At 49.2% G+C, this 19,561-nt stretch overlaps 2 protein-coding genes and 1 long non-coding RNA gene across 5 annotated transcripts; 1 reads left to right on the forward strand and 2 right to left on the reverse strand.

Annotated features, from left to right (window-relative positions):
• Positions 1 to 33: 33 nt before the first annotated feature.
• Efcab15 (EF-hand calcium binding domain 15) lies at positions 34 to 9,639 on the reverse strand. Of its 2 annotated transcripts, NM_001254724.2 has the most exons (10): positions 9,600 to 9,639; positions 2,808 to 2,853; positions 2,355 to 2,579; positions 2,187 to 2,233; positions 1,882 to 2,025; positions 1,359 to 1,430; positions 1,154 to 1,274; positions 738 to 913; positions 409 to 561; positions 35 to 209 (listed from the first exon to the last, which is right to left on the reverse strand). In NM_001254724.2, exons 1-10 carry the CDS (start codon positions 9,604 to 9,606, stop codon positions 52 to 54), a joined length of 1,149 nt encoding a protein of 382 aa, NP_001241653.1. In that variant the 5' UTR covers positions 9,607 to 9,639; the 3' UTR covers positions 35 to 51. The 2 variants fall into 2 exon arrangements, with proteins under 2 accessions (XP_011247529.1, NP_001241653.1); XM_011249227.1 differs by lacking the exons at positions 2,355 to 2,579; positions 2,808 to 2,853; positions 9,600 to 9,639 and having other exon boundaries at positions 34 to 209; positions 1,882 to 2,048.
• Positions 9,218 to 19,523, reverse strand: Spata32 (spermatogenesis associated 32). Of its 2 annotated transcripts, none has more exons than NM_177801.3 (5): positions 19,433 to 19,523; positions 11,829 to 11,883; positions 10,899 to 10,962; positions 9,852 to 10,636; positions 9,218 to 9,334 (listed from the first exon to the last, which is right to left on the reverse strand). In NM_177801.3, the coding sequence occupies exons 1-5, from the start codon at positions 19,443 to 19,445 to the stop codon at positions 9,247 to 9,249; spliced, it is 1,005 nt and encodes a 334-aa protein (NP_808469.1). In that variant the 5' UTR covers positions 19,446 to 19,523; the 3' UTR covers positions 9,218 to 9,246. The 2 variants fall into 2 exon arrangements, with proteins under 2 accessions (NP_808469.1, XP_006533645.1); XM_006533582.4 differs by lacking the exon at positions 19,433 to 19,523 and adding an exon at positions 12,025 to 12,216.
• Positions 9,728 to 18,279, forward strand: Gm51920. The gene is made up of 3 exons (XR_003949777.1): positions 9,728 to 9,955; positions 16,841 to 16,943; positions 17,163 to 18,279. It is a non-coding gene; the product is annotated as a predicted gene, 51920 (long non-coding RNA).
• Positions 19,524 to 19,561: the final 38 nt, after the last annotated feature.

Below are 19,561 nucleotides of genomic sequence, written 5' to 3' on the forward strand. Positions count from 1 at the left end.
GGCTCGGTGCCTGATCCCACTAGGCGCAGCCAGTTTCGCTCAGCAAACTGTTTACTTGTACAAGCTCTTCATAGCACATCTCTGGAAACAGGCTGGCGAAGGGGAGGAGGGGTGCTTCTGCACTAGAGTTGGCGGGGAGGAAGCCAGCTTCGAGGGGCGCATTTGCTCCAGCGGCTGGCTCGTTAGCCCGGCGGGAGGGCGGAGGGGACCTGTGGAAGATCGAGGGGGCTATTCGTTAGGGGCGCCCTGCGCGATCAGCATCACCTGGGTGTACCTTCTGTGCTCCCCATTTCTTTTGGCTCAGGTCCCACTCTAACCCCAGCCTCTGCTGCCTGACAATCACGCCCCATCTGCCGTTCCGCCTCTGCTCCATCTGCCCTGTCCTTAAGAGTATCTGGGGATTCTCACCTTTGCTGAGTGGCCCAAGGTTGGGAGGGAGCTTGGGGCGGCCTGGCTGTTGGGGCTTGGGGAGGCGGACGTCGGACCCTGGAACTCGAGCCTTGCGTTCTGGCCTTGGGCGCCCGGCGAGGTTGGGGATCTGAGTGTAGGGGCTGCGCCCACCTGGGCCGGGAACCCAGAGGAGGAAGAGGCGGGGACAGTATTGGGAGGGGCCCCGCGGGAGCAGGAGGTGGCGGTGGCCTGGGCTACGGATGACCCGGAGCATCCCCCTCCCGTGGGGTCCCGCCCCGTGTCTGAGACTCCCCCACCCCCAGCCCGTGGATCGGCTCGGGGCGCACCTGCTCTGCACAGTGTGTGCAGGGAGCGCGCCAGCTGAGAGCTGGAGAGGCCATTGAGGCGCGCAGCTTGGCAGAAGAAGGTGAGGCCCGTGTGCGCACGCGCAGGCCGGCCCTGGCGCGCCCGGTTCCGAGCGCACAAGCTCATCCGCAGGGCCTGCTGCTTCTTGAAATAGTAGCTTGGGGGAAAAAAGTGGGACAGCGGGCTCAGACACTGCTTCCTCGCTCACCTCCATCTTACAGGTGGGGAGATCCAAACAGGACCGAAGGCTAATTGTCTTTCTTTGGCTAAGGGATGGTCTGGGGTCCTGGAAATGGACCCTGAGGTCAGGGCATTCTCTGGAGGCAGGAATACCCCCTCCCCGCCAAGTTCTGTATTCTGAATCCCAGGTCTGGGAGCCAAGGATGGCTATGCCCACCTTGTCACCTCCTGCCTTGATTTGGGGGGCACAAAGCCTTGACTCAGTAGTTTGAACAGCACCTCGAGGAACAGGGTCTGCAGGCCCGGGGGCTCACCGACCCGATTGCCCTTCATTTGGCCTGAGTAGGGCAAACACAGGCCAGAGGTGAAGAGTGGTGTTCTCATTCAAGACTTCCCCGCTGCCCATCAGCCTAACTCCTCACCCATGCACTGAGCCAGACGGTGGTTGTCAGTAAGGACACCGAGGAAGTCCTTGAAGCTCACGATCCCATCACCTGAGAAGACAAGGAGAGGCAATGGGTACTTGTCCTATTTGGAAAGTTTGCCTTGTAGATACTTTAGCGGCTTAAGTAAACAGAATTATTCGGGATTTTCGCCATCATCGTAACCCTCCCCTGAACCATTCATCTCTTTAAAATAGATTCTTTCCATAAAGTACTAAGATCATTTATTAACAGCTTTTTGTAGAAGTCAAAGGGTTCTAGTGTGTGGAGGGGAACAGCTCTTGCCCTGGGTGGGGCAGTGGCGGGGGGGGGGGAGGATGAGACTCAGTTCGAAGGCCCGGAGATTGGGGTGCTGGTCTAGACGGGCTTCCTGGAAGAGGGAACTTTAAGAAACAGAACCCAGCCAAGGATTTTGTAGACAGGGGTAGCATTCATTAGGAGATGGGAGAACACAAGAAGGCAGAGATGGGAGAACACAAGAAGGCAGAGATGGGACACCCACCATCTAAGTCAGCCAGCCGAAGAGCCTCGCACATCTCCTGTGGGCCCAGCTGGATACCCGCGTTGCGCAGGGCAATTTTCATGCTTTGCATGTCCACAGTGCCTGTTGGGCTGCAACTGAACAGTTTGAAGATATCCTGGAAGGCTGAGGGTGGAGAGAGGGCCAGTCTGCAAGGTGAACACTGTGTGTTTAAAGACTTAGACTGGCATAGAGGGAAGGTGGTGAGGGTTATAAATACGTTAGGTAACTAATTCTGCCCTGAGCATCCTCCTATCTCTCTCTGCTCCTGGACCTCTGCTCCTTACCTGCCAGCTGCCGGGGTGTCAGGGGTAGCAAGCTATCATCCGCCGAGCTGCTCCGGAGAAAGAAGTTGGACATGTAATACCTGTTGCAAAGCTATTCCAGGACCAGGCAGGCCTTGCTCCCTAAACCAGCACACCCCAGACCTGACCTCCTCCTGTTTCTGCTCTCACCTTTGAGACCTGTCATCCGGCCCTGACCAGTATGGCTGGTTAGCTTCAGAAGGATTCTTGAGATCTCTCATCCTCAGTAAGGCCTCCTCTTTAGTGGTTGTGGCTGCTCCTAGATCTGACTGGGACTGCTGGCCTATCTGCGGCTGCACCCGCCCCTTTTGCACCCTGCCAGCCTGCTCCTTGAATGCATCTCGTGTGAGGATATTCCGAGGCTTCTGTGGAGGCCTTGGAGGCAAGGAGAAGGCAATACAGCCTGGTCAACTGATGGGTATAGACTCCAGGGGGCCTAGGGGACAAGGCCTGTGAGTGAGCAGGTCCACCTCCTCCTCCCAGGATCCTCAGGGCCAGACTGAATCCACAGCCCTATAGGAAGGGGCTTCTGTATCAGACACAGGGTATGAACCCCCAGCTCGGGTGACGTAAAGGACCCTCCTCCAACCTAGTGAGCTGTACCTTCTCAGTGTCGATGGGGATCTCTTGGTCTTCTGGCCTCTGCTGCCTGAAAGGCAGAAGCACAGGCTCTGAGGCTGCCCCCCAGGCTGCCTCACTGCTGGGATTTGTCTTTTGGCTGCAAGCCCTCCCTCAGAGGCTGCTGGGCTTCCTGCCAGGGCCGGGCACCCGCGGCTTTATTCTTCCCAAGTCTCTAACTCCCTTCAGGCATCTGAATTTGTGATTACTCTCTGGATGCTGAGTCAGGATATCAGAGGCCCACAAGGAAAAGCAAGCCACAGAATCCCAAAGCCAGGGATGTGGGACATGGGGCCCTGTCCAATATGATAAACCCACTAACCACATTTTAATACATTCTGTGAAACCTCAATACTTGGAAGTAATACAAACCATACAGTGTCTACTCTCAGATAACGAGTGAATGAAACTAGAAGCCTGGAACAGAGCTGGAAGATTAAATAATAAGATTTTCCTTATTAAACAATACACTTCTAAACAACACGTGGTGTCAGGTATGGTAATTAGGTATCCATAATTCCAGAACCCTGGGGTGAGAGGCTATCTTGAGCTACATACAGAAGACCTTGTCAGGAAGGGAAGGAGGAGGAAGAGAAGGAAGAGGAGGAGGAGGGGGAGGAGGGAGAGGAAGAGGAGGAGGAAGAGGGAGAAGGGGAGGAGGGAGAGGAATAGGAGGAGGAAGAAGAGGGAGAAGGAGAGGAGGGAGAGGAAGAGGAGGAAGAAGGAGGAGGAGGAGGAGGAAGAGGAGGAGGAGGAGGAGGAGGAGGAGGAAAAGTGTAATATTAAAACTAGACAGTGCCAGGCATGGTGTCAATAATTCACTCAAGCACTTGGAAGGATCAGGAGTTCAAGGTCATCCTCTAGTCTACAGTGAGTGTGAAACCAGTGTGGGCTGTCTGAGAACCTGTCTCAAAACAAACAGGGGCTGGAGAGATGGCTCAGAGGTTAGGAGCACTGACTGCACTTTGGGAGGTCCTGAGTTCAGTTTCCAGCAACCACATGGTGTCTCACAATCATCTGTAATGAGATCTGAGATCTTCTGGTGAGTCTGAAGATAGAAACTGCGTACTCAAATAAAATAAATAAACCTTTAAACAAACAAACAAAGCATGGATCAAACGCAAAAAGCAAAAACCTCGACCTAAACAAAAATAAAAATACAACGTATTGGGAATGGTGAGGCTAAGATGTAACAAACACTGCTCTCCAGGACGTTTGTAGCACGAGGCACATGTTTTAGAAAAGGAGGTATCTAAAGAGTTTCTGCTGCAAGAAACTAGAAAAAGAAGCGCAAAGTACATCTCCAGAAAGTAGGATTAAGATAATAATAAAAACAAGAGCAAAAATTACGGTTGGGAAGCAGGAAATCAGTAGCAAAATTGTAAACGCCAAAATCGTGTCCTTTGAAAGAACAATGGAGGCTAGGACTGGCGAGATGGCTCAGTTAGTACAAGTGTTTGCTGACACGTTTGATGATCCATGTTCAAGGGTCCTCTGGACCCACATGGGAGAAGAGAACTGACTCCTTCAGACTGTCCTGACCTCTACACATGCCACAGTATGTGTGCATGGATACGTGTGCACACAGCAGCACATAACTAGAAATAGGTGGGACGGGAAGATTGTAGCGTTATGAAAGGGACAGCTAGAGCTCACGGATAGTCAATGCGTAATAAAGGAATGTCATATGACTATGCCTGTAAGTATGATAACCTTAATGCAATAGACCACCTTGAAAAACAGAAGCTGCCAAAACTTATGAGAAGAAACAGTCTGGATAGACCTGCATCTGCGAAAGAAATCAAACCAACAATTACCTTCCAAAGCAGAGAGAGAGAGGCCCATATATATATTCACAGACGATTTTTTAAATCAAACTTCTATTGAAGAACTATTACTTCTCTATAATAAATATTTTAACTCAGCTGGTGAGGCCATTACTCTGTACCCCAAAGAGAGAAAGACTTTCTCAGAAAACTACAATGTTCCTCAAGAGCATACATACAACATACAAAAATCTTGTTAATCTTTTTTTTTTTATTGCTTAGGCCAGATGTGATGACATATGCGTTTTTGTTTGTTTTTGGTTTTTGTTCTTTGGCTTTTGTTTTTTTCAAGACAGGGTTTCTCTGTGTAGCCCTGGCTATCCTGGAACTTGCTCTGTAGATCAGGTTGGCCTCAAACTCAGAGATCTGCCTACCTCTGCCTCCTGAGTGCTGGGACTAAAGGCATGCACCACCACTATTTGGCATGACACATCCCAACATTTGGGAGATAGAGGCAGGCAGATCACTGAGAGTTCCAGACCAGCAGGGGTACATAGTGAAACCCCATCTCAAACAAAAATCGCCTTACACCCTCCCACCCCACCCCCACCCCCGTGTATGTATGCACACAAATGAGTGCAAGTACTTTTGGAAGCCAGAAGAGGGCAACTGATCTCCTGGAGCTAGAGATACAAGTGGCTGTGAACTGTCCAATGTGGGTGCTGGGAACTGAACTCAGGTCCTCTGGGAGAGTAGTAAGCGCAACCACTGAGCAATCCCTCCAGCACAGATGAAAAAAAAAAAACCAAAAAAAAAAAAAACCAAAAAACAAAAAAACTTAAGCCAGGCGTGGTGATGCACACCTTTAATCCCAGCACTCAGGAGGCAGAGGCAGGCAGATTTCTGAGTTCAAGGCCAGCCTGGTCTACAAAGTGAGTTCCAGGACAGCCAGGGCTATACAGAGAAACCCTGTCTCGAAAAACCAAACCAACCAACCAACCAAACAAACAAACAAAAAAACTTTGACAAAACATTAGCAAGTAGAACCCAACAGTATATAAAAAATATGGTACATTACCATATACAAGATAAATGCAATAAAATATTTAAATAAAACACTACTGTGCCTGGGCATGCTGACTAAACCTTTAATGCCAGCACTCTGGAGGCAGAGGCAGTCAAATCTCTATGAGTTCGAGACCAGCATAGTATACTTTGCAAGTTTCTGGGCAGCCAGTGCTATGTAGAGAGATCCTGTCTCAAAAGAAGCAAACAAAAAAGCCCCCAAACCTTTGACTCTTCCAACAATGTGAAGAGAGTTAGAAGACAGTTACAGACTTGGAGATGCTCATTTGAAAAGGACTGTTACCCAATGGGTGGATACTTCATTCTTCCTTAGATTGGGAACAAAATACCCATGAAGGGAGTTACAGAGACAAAGTTTGGAGCTAAGACGAAAAGATGGACTATCCAGAGACTACCCCACCCGAGGAGCCATCCCATAATCAGCCACCAAACCCAGACACTATTGCACAATGCCAGAAAGATTTTGCTGAAGGGACCCTGTTATAGCTGTCTCGTGTGAGGCTATGCCAGTGCCTGGCAAATACAGAAGTGGATGCTCACAGTCATGTATAAGATGGAACACAGGGCCCCCAGTGGAGAAGGAAGAGAAAGCACCCAAGGAGCTGAAGGGGTCTGCAACCCTATAGGTGGAACTAACCAATACCCCCAGAGTTCGTGTCTCTAGCTGCATAAGTAGCAGAAGATGGCCTAGTCGGCCATCACTGGGAAGAGAGGCCCCTTGGTATTGCAAACTTTATATGTTCCAATACAGGGGAATGCCAGGGCCAAGAAGTGGGAGTGGGTGGGTAAGGGAGCAGGGCAGAGGGAGGGTATAGGGAACTTTCGGGATAGCATTTGAAATGTAAATAAAGAAAATATCTAATACAAAATAAAAAGAAAAAAAGAAAAGGACTGTTACACAAAACATACAAACGACCTTTAAAACTCAACAATGAGAACATGAAGCACCCAATTAAAAAAGAGGTGAGCAGAAACATGGATCACCCAATTAAACTGGGCAAAAGAGGTGAGCAGAAACCTTAACCACCTCCACCTGCAAGTCCATGAGATCTCCAGCATAGCGTGAATCATTAGCAAACGGAGCAGGAAAGAAAGCGGGACACTTCTACAGGTCCTAAGAACGTCAGGATTTAAAACACGGACACTGCCAAATTCTGGTGAAGAAGAGGAACAGCGTGCCCGGTCTGCGAAGGGGTGAAGGGGTGAGTCGCTCTGGAAGCCACTCCGGCTGTTCCTCACGAATCTGAACACACCTTGATGCCTTGGTTGTGAGCTCAGCCTTTAGTGACTGAAACAATGTATAGAAAGCGGCAGCCATGGTCCTTGGCATTCATCCAGATGGTGTTAAAACAAGTCCAAGTGGACACAAAATCCACAGGATAATTACAACTTTCTAACTGCCCAAACCTGGAGTCAACCAAGATACCTTTTGGATGGTAAAACAAATCAGTTTGTCTAGATAATGGAATCTTATGGAACACTAAAAGGAAATGAGCTGTCGAGCCCTGGAAAGACATGGAGGGAAGTTACACCCTTACTAAGGGAAAGAAACCTGCTTGAGAAAGCTACATAAAGTTCAATTCCAACTCATTCTGGAAAAGGGGGTTCAGTAGCAAGGCTGTGGGCACAGGAGTTGAGGGGGGAAGGAATGAGTGGGTGCACAGACGGTATTTAGGGTGGGCAGACTATTTTGTATGACACTACAGTGAGACACACGCTACACGTTTGTCATACACCGAGAGGGAACAAACCCTAGCATCTCTATGGACTTTGAGTAATGGTGGTGTGCCTGTGTGGGTGTGTGTAACCATGTGTCTCCATTTCAGGATGTCCCTGTGGGGGAGCCTGTAGGGAGTGGGGCAGAAAGGAATCGGCAGGAACTGTCTGTGTCTGCCACTTGTTTAGTGAATCCAAAGCCACTTTCAACAATCTTTTTTTTTTTTTTTTTTTTGAGACAGGATCTTATGTAGCACAACCCAGGCTAGTCTTGAACTTGCTATTTAGCCCGCTAAGATTGTCTTTTATGATATAGCCCTGGCTGGTCTGAAACTTGCTATGCTTGCTATGCAGTCCAGGCTGGCTTTGAATTCAAAGAGATCCTCCTGCCTCTGCCTCCCAAGTGCTGGGGTTAAAAGCATGACCACCAAGCCTAGTATAAGGATGTCTTTTAGCTTCTGATTCTTCTGCCTCCACTTCCTGAGTGTGGGGTAACAGGTGTGTGCCAACACCTCTGATTAAAAATGGAATTTATTTATTTATTTTAAATTCCACCAAAACAATAAACTCTAAAAAGATGAGCTCCAGCCAGACACCTACCTCAGCATCTTCTCTCTGTTTCCTTTCTCGATTTTCACCCCTCCCCCCAGGCCTGCGTTTCTGCCTCCTAACCCCATGTCCTTGTCCCTAGCCATTCCCTTCCACAGCCTTCTGCTGGGATCTTGATGGGTTTCTCCCTTGGCAGGGAGCTGGTGACCCTGGTCAAGAGGCTGGCCAGGGCCGCGCATGGTGGCATGCTCCTAGCACTCTGCAGACTAAGACAAGAGTTTTGAGAGTTGAAGGCCAGCACGAGATACATAGCTGTATCCAGGCTCAAAAGAAAAGAGGTGGCTCAGCAGCTAAGAGCACTGAGTGCTCTTCCAGAGGTCTTGGAGTTCAATTTCCAGCAACCACATGGTGGCTCACAACCATCTGTAATGGGACCCGGTGCCTTCTTCTGGTGTCTGAAGAGCGACAGCGTACTCATAGACATAAAATAATTCTTTAGAAAAGAAGAAAGCAGTTGTTGGTGGCACATGTACTCAGTAGGCAAAGGCAAGAGGCCGTCAGGGCCACCTAGTGAGACCCTGTCATACGTGGAGTCTCCCTACATTTTGGCTTGAGGCTGTGGCCTCCTGAAAGTTCATTCCATCAGCCTTGCTTTTCCCTCCTTCAAGCATTCAGACAACATTTTCCCAGGTCTCCCCACTGGCTACAGGAAGACTGGCTGGTCTGCTCAGCCCCACCTCCAGGGAGGCCACATCCTCACATGCTACCCAGATGTCCCTGGCTTTAGGCCTAAGAGACTGAAGCTTGGGGTGGAACTTTGAGGCTTCCTTAAGGTTCATATGGAGCCTTTCAAGGTGGCCTAGTGGTTAGGTGGGAGAGACCCACTCCAGGGAGTAAATAAGTCCTGGCCACCTGGCCAGGGACATCAGAACTCTCTGAGGAACTAAAAAAATAAAAAAATAAAAATAAAAAAATAAAAAAATAAAATGGAGGTGTCACCCCTAAAAAATTGCTTTTAGAATATAGCATCCAGGTGTGCTCAGTGGTTAGGAGGCCTGAATCCTCTAAAACCTGAGCCAGAGCCCAAGCAGGGTGGTGCATACTTGTAACGTCAGCACTCAGGAGGCTGAGGCAGGCAGATCCAGGGTTTGAGGCCAGTGTGGGCTTCATAATGAATCACTATGTCAAAATTATAAGGGCTGAGGACACCAGCCCAGTAGTACAACACTGGCCTAATGATGCCCAGAGCCCAGCACCTTAAAAAAACTCTTCACCAGGGCCAGCACTGGAGGCTTTAATGTTTTTGTCTAGTCATTTCTCTGGGGCTGAGGGGATGACAGCTTAAAATGGATTTTCAGCAATAATGGATTCCCTTTCTTGGTTCCCGGCACCGAGCTGCAACACAAAAGAGACAGTGTCACTAGGGCATCAGGGGCCTGGGGTCTCCCACGGCACCTGTGGGGGCAGCTGGCCGTCTGTCCTGTCTGCATATCATCAGAGCCTAACGGCCCTGAAGTCTGCCCATAAGTGTCCTGTGCCCTAGGAATGTGACCGTCATACTCTCCGGAGGCAGACAACATCGAAACATGCCTGCTTCCTGGTACGGCGTGGCCCTGCCCATTCTGAACCCAGGATTCTCTCCTAGCCCCAGGGAGCTTACCCTCCATGGTCCCCAGGCCTCCTCTGGCCCTGGCTTTTCTATTGCATCCCAGGTCACTGGAATCTTGCTTGTAACAGCCTTTGTGAGGTCATTGAGGTTGGGCCCGCAACTAAGCTTGCCCGTGTCCCCTGCCCAGCCCCTCCCCCTGCAGTCTACTGCTTGATACCTCACCTGTCTATGTGAAAACTGAGCCCACCCCCACAGGCTAGTGAGGTCCCCCCCATGGAAGGACTGAAAGACAACATCACTCACTCCTCTTTGGCTTCCTGAAGCTGAGGGGATGCGATTGGTGTCTGGACAAACTTCACTTCCCCTTGGATGGTAGCTGTCTTGAGCCCTGCCTGGTTAATATCCAGGTAAGAGCAAGCTACATTCCTGGTTTCCCGAGTCCAAGATTTGTGAGCCATGCTTTTGGGGGACTCATCTTGCTTCTCTGAGGATATCTGGGTGATCTGGGTAGCCTGGGCAAACTTGATGGCCTGGACAGGCTGACAGAAGTCTAAAGAGGTATTCTGGGACTTCTCAGATGTTCCTTTGATCATGTTCTCTAAGTTAGGCAAGGCCATGTTGCTGGAGGAGGCTACAGCCAGAGACGATGCGAAGTTGATCAGATCGGCTAGGCCAATGGCTGTGGGCGTGGTGGGGCGAGACACTGGGGGGCTGGATGGTGGTTGGGTACATTCTGTGTAGACCTGGGATATGGAGATGGACTTCTCCTGGGGGCTCCTGTGATGCTTTTCTAAGGCCTTCTGTAGACTGTGCTCCGACGCCTGGATGAGCTTGTTTGACCAGAAAAGATGTTTAGAGGTCTGCACAGGGATGGAGCGATACCGGCCGCCCATCTCCTCCTCTTCATAGGGCTTGAGGGATTCCATCCTGTAGTTCTGCTGCTCCGGGCTTTCAGTGTAGCTGTCTCCTTCAGTCTCGGGCGTGGTTTTAGAGGGTAATTCTGGCTCCATCTCCTCCAGCTGTGGTACTGGACCTAGCTCTGGGTCCACTTTGGGTGGGGGCTCTGTCCTTGGTAACTCTGCTTCTACCTGAAAGGTTTCAATGGAAAGCTAAGGCAACAGGAACTGGACAGCCCTCCCCTGACACCAAGCTCCCTCCTGCTCCCGTGTGACACACTACCCACCCCTTATCTCCACTTGCTGCTTCTTGGAGACCTGCCTGAGGCAGGCAAGGAAGTTTAGGCAGGTGGTGAAGCTGGGTGTGTGGCCTGGTACTATAGTCCCACTGCTGCCAAGCATAAAGACACTGCTCTCCTGCCTGCTGCCTCTGTATGAAGCCTCACTGTCTCACCTCTGTATCTTCATCCTCGTTTTCTTCATGGGTGTGATGGTGGTGGTGGCGGTGGTGGTCACTCCTGAGGCAGAAGAAATCAAAATGGGTGACAGAGATCCATGGGAAGGATTGTTGAGGGTAGGGATCTCTAGGGCCCTCAAAGCTTTGGCCTTGTACAGAAGCTGGCAAGAAGACCTCATCTTCTCTACTCCCCACTGCCTCTGTTCCATTAAGAACCCTGGAGCATCATATTGTGTGTGTGTGAGTGTGTACAAGTATAAATGCTGTGGAGGCCAGAGTCTTAGTCTTCCTTAGTTATTTGCTACCTCATTTTTCAAGACAGGATCTCTCTCTGATGGTGAGGCTCACTGATTTGCTAGAGTGGCTGGAGCCAGCGAGACACACCCACTTCCTGCTTCCACCTCCCAACTCTAGGAGTACAGCGCTGGCAATGTTTGACTTCTCACCTGGGTGCCCGACATCTGACTAGGCTTGCATACTCGTACACTGAGCACTTTATTCCTAATCTGGTGGTATTAAGATTTCTCCGAGTGTCAGAAGTTTCTGGAGAGCTTACCAATCCACTCTTCAACTCCATGTGGTTGGAGGAAGGGCCTGGTAATCTTTGTTCTGAGCCACGAGGCCCAGAAAATGACTCCCAATACACGAAAAGCCCTGTCTTCCCTACCTTGGACAGCTCTCTCGGCCCTCAGCAAGACAGCCATGTCCTGTGTGCTCCACCATAGCCCTCCGTCAAGGTTGGAGGCCGAAGGCGGAGACAGGACTGTAGGCAACTCCAGCCTTTCACCTGGACACTGGTCCTGAGATACTGGAAAGGAGCTAAAGATGGGGAGGCCCTACTTGGGTGGGAGTGCTTGATGTTGGGGGAAGGGCTGAGAGCCTAGGGTATTGGGGGGAGGGCCCTGTGATGGTGGGGCCGATCCTTACTGTCTTTCCACAATGTCCACTGAATCCTTGCCGCAGCAGGGAAATGTACTGATACCTGGTGGGGGGAAAAGGAAAGGGCAAGGAGATTCAGCGTGCAGAGTCCCTGAGCTGGCGTCAGTTTCTTCCGTCCCTTCCCCCTTCCCCCTCCCTCCCTCCCTGCCTCCAGCCCCATCCACCATTGTCTCTCTCATCTTACCCTTTGCCCTCATCAACCCCTTGCCAGGATCACCAGTCCTGTCCTCCATGTCTGCTATCCTCCATTTGTCATCTGGCCTTGTCCCAGCTCTTGGAGCTACTGCCTCCTCCACAGGCGGGAATGCCCATGGCTCTCCACATTAGCATTAGAGGGGGCTCACTGCCCAGGCTTTCCATAGCTGGTGGCTGCTAAGTCAAAGACTTGAATGCAGGCCTAAGAGTTACCTCCATCTTCTGCTCTGCTATCTTCCGCAGGAGTCCCCGAAGAATCTCTGCACCTCACTGTTTGTCACCTTTGCTGCTTCTCAAGCTCTTTTTCATCACCCAACACTGATTCAGACCAAGGCCTACACTCCGAGTGTTTGATCTGAGGTCGTGCCAGGGTCCCACTGCTGGTTGGTGAAGTCCTAGAAGGTAGAGTCTCTGGGGGGCATCCTGTAGCCAGGTGGTGGATATCCTGGAAGCTTTTCTAATCGTCTATTGCAGAAGCTGCCCTTTACCCACTGGAGGTGGGGCACCAGGCTGTCTCAGTCTCTCCTCCTCAGGGAGCCATAATCACTGATTGCGAGGGATCATGCCTTCTGTGCATTATGCTAAGTAGGTTCCCACAAGCCTAGGGAAGAGCAGGAAGTGTTAACCTTGCTTTTTGGGTGAGAATGGCTGCCAGGATTCTATCAGCAGCATATGAGAACACACTGTGGCTTCTTCCTAGGATGGAAGGGGTGGTCCTTGCATGGCTGGTCCTAGCCTGAGGATTCAGGCACATCTGGACTGAGATGGACTGCCTGGCATGAGGATCTTAGGTCAGCTGTGTGCTGAGGCTCTGAGAGAAGCGTGGACAGGAACTTGTAGGCCAGCTCTGCCTCCTTGACCCACATACTCTTCTGGCTTTCTTCACCCATACCCCCACCCCCTTTGCGGGCTTCAGCTCCATTCCACCCCAAGCAGGACTTTTTGGTGTCGCCCAACCATAGAGCCTTCCTTGCTCACTTGCAGTTTTCCTGGACATCTCTGGTCATTCACACTTCTACCCTTCCCTAAGCTGCTACTTGGAATGGACAGAGGGTGAGTTGGAATTTTGTAAGCGTCATAGCAGCTCTGGGGGCTGGAAGACAAAGTCTGGGGTTGGCTCATCTTGGGGCTTCTGTGCTTGACTTGTAAGAAAGCCAAGCTTCAGTCTGTGATGTTTGAGGTATTTTTCAGTGTCCAGTTGCTGCTAATATTCTAGAGATACCAACTCACATTCTGCAGTCCTGATAAAAACCCATGAGTCCTGATAGGGTTTATTTGGAGAACATCCTGGGTTTGTGCATACAAAAGAATGAGTGTGAGTCAAGACGACATTGTTTCTTCCTTCCATGTCTGGCATCTTTCGTTTCTTCCCCCTTTGAACTGGGTACAACCACAGCCTTGCTGCCTTCCAGTGTCCTTGGAAACATCCAGACCTCCATCTTTATGGTGCTGGTGGTAGTTTTCTTCACAGATGCTGTTTATCAGGTTGAATCGTCCTTCCCTACTTTACTCAGTTGATTTTTAAAAAAATACTTATCGTCATTATCATCATCATCATCATCAAATGGGAACTATGTAGACCAGGATGGCCTTCCATTCACAAGACTTTACTTTCCTCTGCCTGATGAATGCTGGGATTAAAGGTGTTCATCACTAGACCTAGCCTCCAATCATCATCATCATCATCATCATCATCACCACCACCACTACCACCACCATCATCATCATCATCATCATCATCATCCTGAGACAGGGTGTCACCATGTAGACCCAGTCTGTCCTCAGAAACTCACTATATAGACTCAGGTGGCCTCAAACTCAAAGATCTACTTGCCTCTGCCTCTTGAGTACCGGAATTAAAGGTATGTATCATTATGCCTGATCATTATTGTTATTATTATTGTTATTATTATTATTTTGGTTTTTCGAGACAGGGTTTCTCTGTATAGCCCTGACTGTCCTGGAACTCACTCTGTAGACCAGGCTGGCCTCGAACTCAGAAATCCACCTGCCTCTGCCTTCCAAGGGCTGGGATAAAAGGCGTGCACCACCATGCCCGGTTGATCATCATTATTTTTTAAAAAAGACTTTAAAATGTTATCATTTCAATAATCTTGTGTGTGCCATTTGTGTACAGATGCACTTGGAGGTCATAGGGTGTGTGAACCTAAGAGGTTGTAAAACAACAGAGAGCTGGGAATTGAACAGAGTCCTCTGCAGGGGGAGTATGCAGTCAACCATTGAGCTATCTCTCCAGCCCCAGGCATCAGATCCATTTAGAAATGGAGTTATATAAAGTTGTGAGTGTCCCAAAGTATTGAGAATTGAACCAGGTCTTCTACAAGAGACTGGTATGTGCTCTTAACCGATGAGCCACCTCTCTAGCTTCTAGTTGTCCGTGCATGAAACAGGGTCTCACTACGTAGCTCTTGCTGGCTTGGAACTTTCTAGGTAGACTAGGGTGGCCTCGAACTCACAGAGATCTTCCTGCCTCTGCTCTCTCAGCACTGGGACTAAAGGTGTGTGTGTACCACTCCCAGAGTGCAGATTGTTTTTGTAAAAGAGTGTGCATTCTGCCATGGAGTGGAATGTCCTGTGAATACCAGTTATCAGGGAGAGCCATTTAGCGCCTCTAAATCCTGACTCTGTGCCTGCTTGCTCTTAGTCCCTGAGAGGGGTGAGGAAATCTTTAATGGTGAGGGCAGATTCCCCTGTTTCCCCTTAGAAGTTGCATCAGTTTTCTTAAGTAAAATGTTAATGATGCCATAAATGCATCTAATGTATTTTGATTATATTTACCTCCATCACACACTCTTATCCTCTTCCCTCTCACTGAATCACCTCTACTTTTATTTTCTTTCTCTCTTTAAATATTTATTTTTAAATTGTATTTTTAATTTTGTGTATGCCTGTGTGGCTGTGTACAGGTTATGTGCACGTGAGTGCACATACCACTGAAGGCCAGAAGAGGGCGCACTGAGTCCCCTGGAGTTGTAGGTGGTTATGAAATTTCTGACCTAAGTGCTGGGGTGTGGAATTTGCCCTTAACAGCTCGGCTACCTCCCTAGCCCCTACTTCCTCCGACGTTTTCCTGATTCTCTGGCAGCATGTTCAAGCTGGGTTCAAGCTCCCTATGTGACCTAGGCCACCCTTGAACTCCTGATCCTCTTGTCTCCGCCTCTTAGTGCTGGGAATGTAGGTCACATTTGGCCATTACATTAGTTTTTCTTTGTGTTCTTTGAAGCTCTGGTGTTAGGAACACAGTCCCTTAGGATAGTTATACATCCTTTTGTTTTGCAGCCCTAAGAATGGAACTTGCATATAGTAGGCAAAAACTCCATTTTCTAGCCTGACTTTGGGACCTTTACCCCCTCTCCTGGGCTGCCTTGTCTCGACTCAATAGAACATGCACCTAAGCCTTATGCAAGTTGAGATGCCAAGGCTGCTTGTCATCCATGGGAGGCTTCCCTTTTTCTGAAGAGAAAGAGAGAAGTAGGAGGGGTGGGGAGGGAGGACTGGGAGGAGCAGAAAGAGGGGAAACTGGTTGGGATATAAAGTGAGTAAGTAAATAAATAATATGATTTAATTAACTAACTAACTAATTAATTTTTGAGATAGAGTCTACTGTTTCTGTGGCTGGCTTTGAAACTTAAGGATGGGTTATATACATAGGAGTGACCTGACATTTCTGATCCTTTCATCTCTATTTACCAGGTTGCTGGGATTACAGGCAGGCGCTACCGAACCTGGCTTAACTGGTCCTGGGAGTCAGAGCTAAGCTTTTTAGTGTTAGCACAATCTTTTACTTTTAATCTTTGTGTTTTTATATTTAAAGTGGATTTTTAAATGGCAGCATATAGTCAAGTGTTGCTTTTCCTAATTATTCCCCACCCCCACCCCCCGTCCCAGAGATTGAATTCAGAGCCTTTCGTGCCAGGCAAGCAGCCCATCACCATCTATGCGTAGCCCAGGCATGACCTCTTCTGTCTCCTTAGGTAATCTGTAAAGTGACCTTGTGTGGGTGGGGGACGGTGCTGGAGACCGAGCCCAGGACAGTGCTCTTGTCCGTGCTAAGTACTTGCTTTAGAAGGGAGCCGAGACGGCTGCCCTTTGGGTTTAAACGCATGTTCTGTTATTTGCTTCCACATGTCACTTTGCTCCTTTTTTATGCCTCCTCTAGATTATTTGCAGGATTCTGCTGGATTTTATTATAGCTGTGACTGTCTTGTTATTTTAGTTGTTTTAACTAAACTTATTTTAGTTGAGAAGCCGTGTGTCTAGACCTCTGTAAGGGTCGAATGACCAGTTCACAGAGGTTGCCTAAGAGCATTGAAAAATGCAGATATTTGCAATACAATTCATAACATTAGCAAAATTACAGTTATGAAGTAGCAATGACAATAGTGTTTTTCTTTGGGGGGTCACCACACCATGAGGAACTGTATGTACTGAAGGGTAGCAGCATTAGGAAGGTTGAGAGCCACTGCATTGGGCATTGACTATCCAACTTTATCACTGGCTTCCTTCAAATGGTATTAGGATAATTTGCCTGTAGCAAGGGAGCCCTTAACAGTGTGATGTCATGTCCTCCTTGTGACCAGATGTTTGAAATGGAGCTTAGAGATAAGAGAGGGCTGAGATATTGCTCAATGGTACAGCATCTGCCAGGCATTTGGGAGTCCCCATGTTTAATCAAGAGGGGGAGAAGGGAGGGGAAGCAAGAGGGGGGATGAATATGAATATGGATTCGTAATGATTAACTAAGCAAGGAGAACAGCACACCAGAGAGTTCTTCCTGCTTCTAGAATGTGGAAGGCAGGAGACTAGAGACATACAGTGTTTGATGGAGTGGAGTCAGAAATTGAGAAAGGTCAAAGGTCACACAGGATGCTGAACCAATCTGTCCAGGTGAGTTCTGGGAGCTTGGGAGATTTGAGGTATAAGGGGAGGAGTTCAGGGGTCATGGGTGAGGGGTGCTTTCTCCCAAACAAGGCATCATAAGATGCTGACAATCCTAAGGTGTGCCTGGTCTCTGTCTGACCACCCTTAAGTGACACTGGCCAGGCAGTAAGACCTACAGTTGAAAGAATTCCAATGAGCTGCTTTAATGATTTCATTCTTGAACAGGGGCAACTAACTGATGGCCACCAAAGACTTGACAAAAACGGTCAATCTGCAGATGAGAAGTTGATTCCAGAAGAGCAAAGGTGGCTTGAGAAACAGGAGGACAGGAGGGTACTTCAAAGAGAAGGTAATCACTTTCAGTGATTTGAGGACAATGCTAAAATGTGTCACATCAAAAACCAAACCAAACCAAGGGAAACAAACAGAGAAAACCAAGATGCTATAAATAATTACAGAAGGTCGCTTTTTGGCAAAGAAAGAAAGAGTATTCTTTCTAGAAAATAAGAAAGAGCAATTTCAGAAAACAGACCCCAAGTATCAGCTATAGTGCTATTCTAGAATACATTGGCATGTGTCTGCACAGGCATGTGGAGGCTAGAGGACACCCTTGCATGTCCTTCTGCAGGAGCCTTCCACAGTGTCCTTTGAGGCAGGGTCTCTCACTGGTTAATCAGGCCAGCCAGGGGTCTCGGGGACCCTCCTGTCTGCCCTCTTAGCACTGAGATGCTAGGCGCCGCTGCCATACCATACACGAATTCTGGGGGTTGAGCTCTGGTTCGCATGCTTGTGAGATACTGACAACCATCCTCTCAACCCAGTAGATGTGACTGTGTAATCTAGAAGGGAGATCTAGAAAGAAAAAAAGTAAAACATTCCACTGAGAAGAAGGTTCTCAGGGCCTTGGAAAGGCTCCTGGAGCGCTGGAGAGATGCTGCTGGTGTGGACACAGTTCACACCAGGAACAGCTGAGTCACAAACACGTGTTTTCATTTTTGCACACGCGTGTGTGTGCATGTGAGTGCTGGGCGTCTGGAAGCTGGAGGTTGACTCTGGGAGTCATCCTTGCCTCTAACTTCCTCCTCCTTCCCAGAGGCAAGGTCTCTCTGTGAAATCCAGAGCTCCCAGACAGGATTCTTCCTTGCTCTGGGGCTCTGTCTCCACATTCAGAGACTGGGGTTACAAGCCCGCCCGTCTCACCCAGTTGGCCTTTCTGTGGGTTCTGCGATCAGAACTCTGGTCCTCACACTTACACGGAAAGTGTTTTTAACTTGCCACCTGCCTGACCCACAAATACTTCTTTAAAAAAAAACAGTTAAGAGTACATTGTTGCTGTCTTCAGACACACCAGAAGAGATCACTGGGTCCCATCACACATGGTTAGGAGCCACCATGTGGGTGCTGGGAATTCAATTGAGGAATAGTCAGTGCTCTTAACCACTGAGCCACCTCTCCAGACCCCACAGATACTTTAAAAAGAGAAACCCCAGTAACTTGTAAGAGGGAGAAACTCACAATGGTTGGCTTTAACATTTTGATTAGTTTTTAACCTAGAATTTGTTTGTTTGTTTGTTTTTTACCTTTTTTCAAGACAGGATTTCTTTGTGTAGCTCTGGCTGTCCTGGAATTCGCCCTATAGTTCAGGCTGGCCTCGAACTTAAAGAGATTCCCCTGCCTCTGCCTCTTTAGTGCTTGGGATTTTGTTTTTGTTTTGTTTTGAGAAAAGGCCTGCGTCTGCTCTGAGGTATGCCTGGATAGAGGGACCCTTGATTTTTTTTTTAATCAGCAAATAAACTCGTCAATACTCTTGAATCAGGGATATTTATTGCTTTGATAAGGTTGAAAAGGAAATGCTGACTTTCAGCTATTAGCCACTGTATTTAAGGGCTAAGGGCAGAGATGGACGAGAGTTGTCTCTGCACCATAGTGCTCTCGACCTTGTTACCAAACGTTTTTCTTGGAAGGGACCTTAAATCTCATGACCGTTAAAACACTACGCGCACCGCACCGCACCGCACTGCACCGCACCGCGCGCACTCTTGGCTTCCCACTGTGATGACGCAAGGCCTTACCGCTCTTCCGGAAGCCCCAAGCCCGCCCATCTGAGCACGTTTCTGGCTGACTCCCGCCTCCTCCCCCCCTCCAGCGTGTTATGGGTTTACTAGCTTTGGCTATCTGATCCTTAGCAGTGTCTCACGCAGATGGATTCGGCGACCACCTTTGCAAAGACATTAAATCCCAAACCCACCACTCTGCCAAACGTGCACGCGTGCACCCGCGAATGCAATCCCATTGGAAAGTTCATTAAGACCCCGCACTCATGCAGCCCCAGCTTTTGCACAGCGAGGAATGCTGCAGTAATCAAAGGCACCCAAAGGGCTTGGCTGGGGTTAGCTTTCCTTTCCTCTCCCCAGGCCAACACCAGTTAGCTTTCCCTTTCTCCGCCTCCGCCCCGCCATTCTGGCGCCTCCCACCACTCGGCCGCCTGCTCGCACCTGTCACCCCCATGCTGCCGGAGGCTCTGTCAGGGAGGCGGGGAGCGGGCTGGTGGCTGCTGCCCCTCCGCCTCCAGTGCGCTCTTTGGCTAGCCCGGTGGAGGGGGGGCTGAAGATGATGGGGGCGCT

This window comes from Mus musculus, chromosome 11, assembly GCF_000001635.26.
Source record: "Mus musculus strain C57BL/6J chromosome 11, GRCm38.p6 C57BL/6J".
Classification (NCBI taxonomy): Eukaryota; Metazoa; Chordata; class Mammalia; order Rodentia; family Muridae; genus Mus; species Mus musculus.

What these genes read in the sequence shown, in the direction of transcription:
- Efcab15 (NM_001254724.2), bottom strand. An exon ending in TCCCCATCGACACTGAGAAG is followed by an intron (nt 2,580 to 2,807) that starts GTACAGCTCACT and finishes CTTGCCTCCAAG; the next exon opens with GCCTCCACAGAAGCCTCGGA. An exon ending in GACACCCCGGCAGCTGGCAG is followed by an intron (nt 2,026 to 2,186) that starts GTAAGGAGCAGA and finishes CTCCACCCTCAG; the next exon opens with CCTTCCAGGATATCTTCAAA.
- Spata32 (XM_006533582.4), bottom strand. Translation starts at nt 12,073, where the DNA reads ATGGAGGACAGGACTGGTGATCCTGGCAAGGGGTTGATGAGGGCAAAG. An exon ending in GTGGACATTGTGGAAAGACA is followed by an intron (nt 10,963 to 11,828) that starts GTAAGGATCGGC and finishes CTTCTGCCTCAG; the next exon opens with GAGTGACCACCACCGCCACC. An exon ending in CTTCAGGAAGCCAAAGAGGA is followed by an intron (nt 9,335 to 9,851) that starts GTGAGTGATGTT and finishes TTTGTGTTGCAG; the next exon opens with CTCGGTGCCGGGAACCAAGA.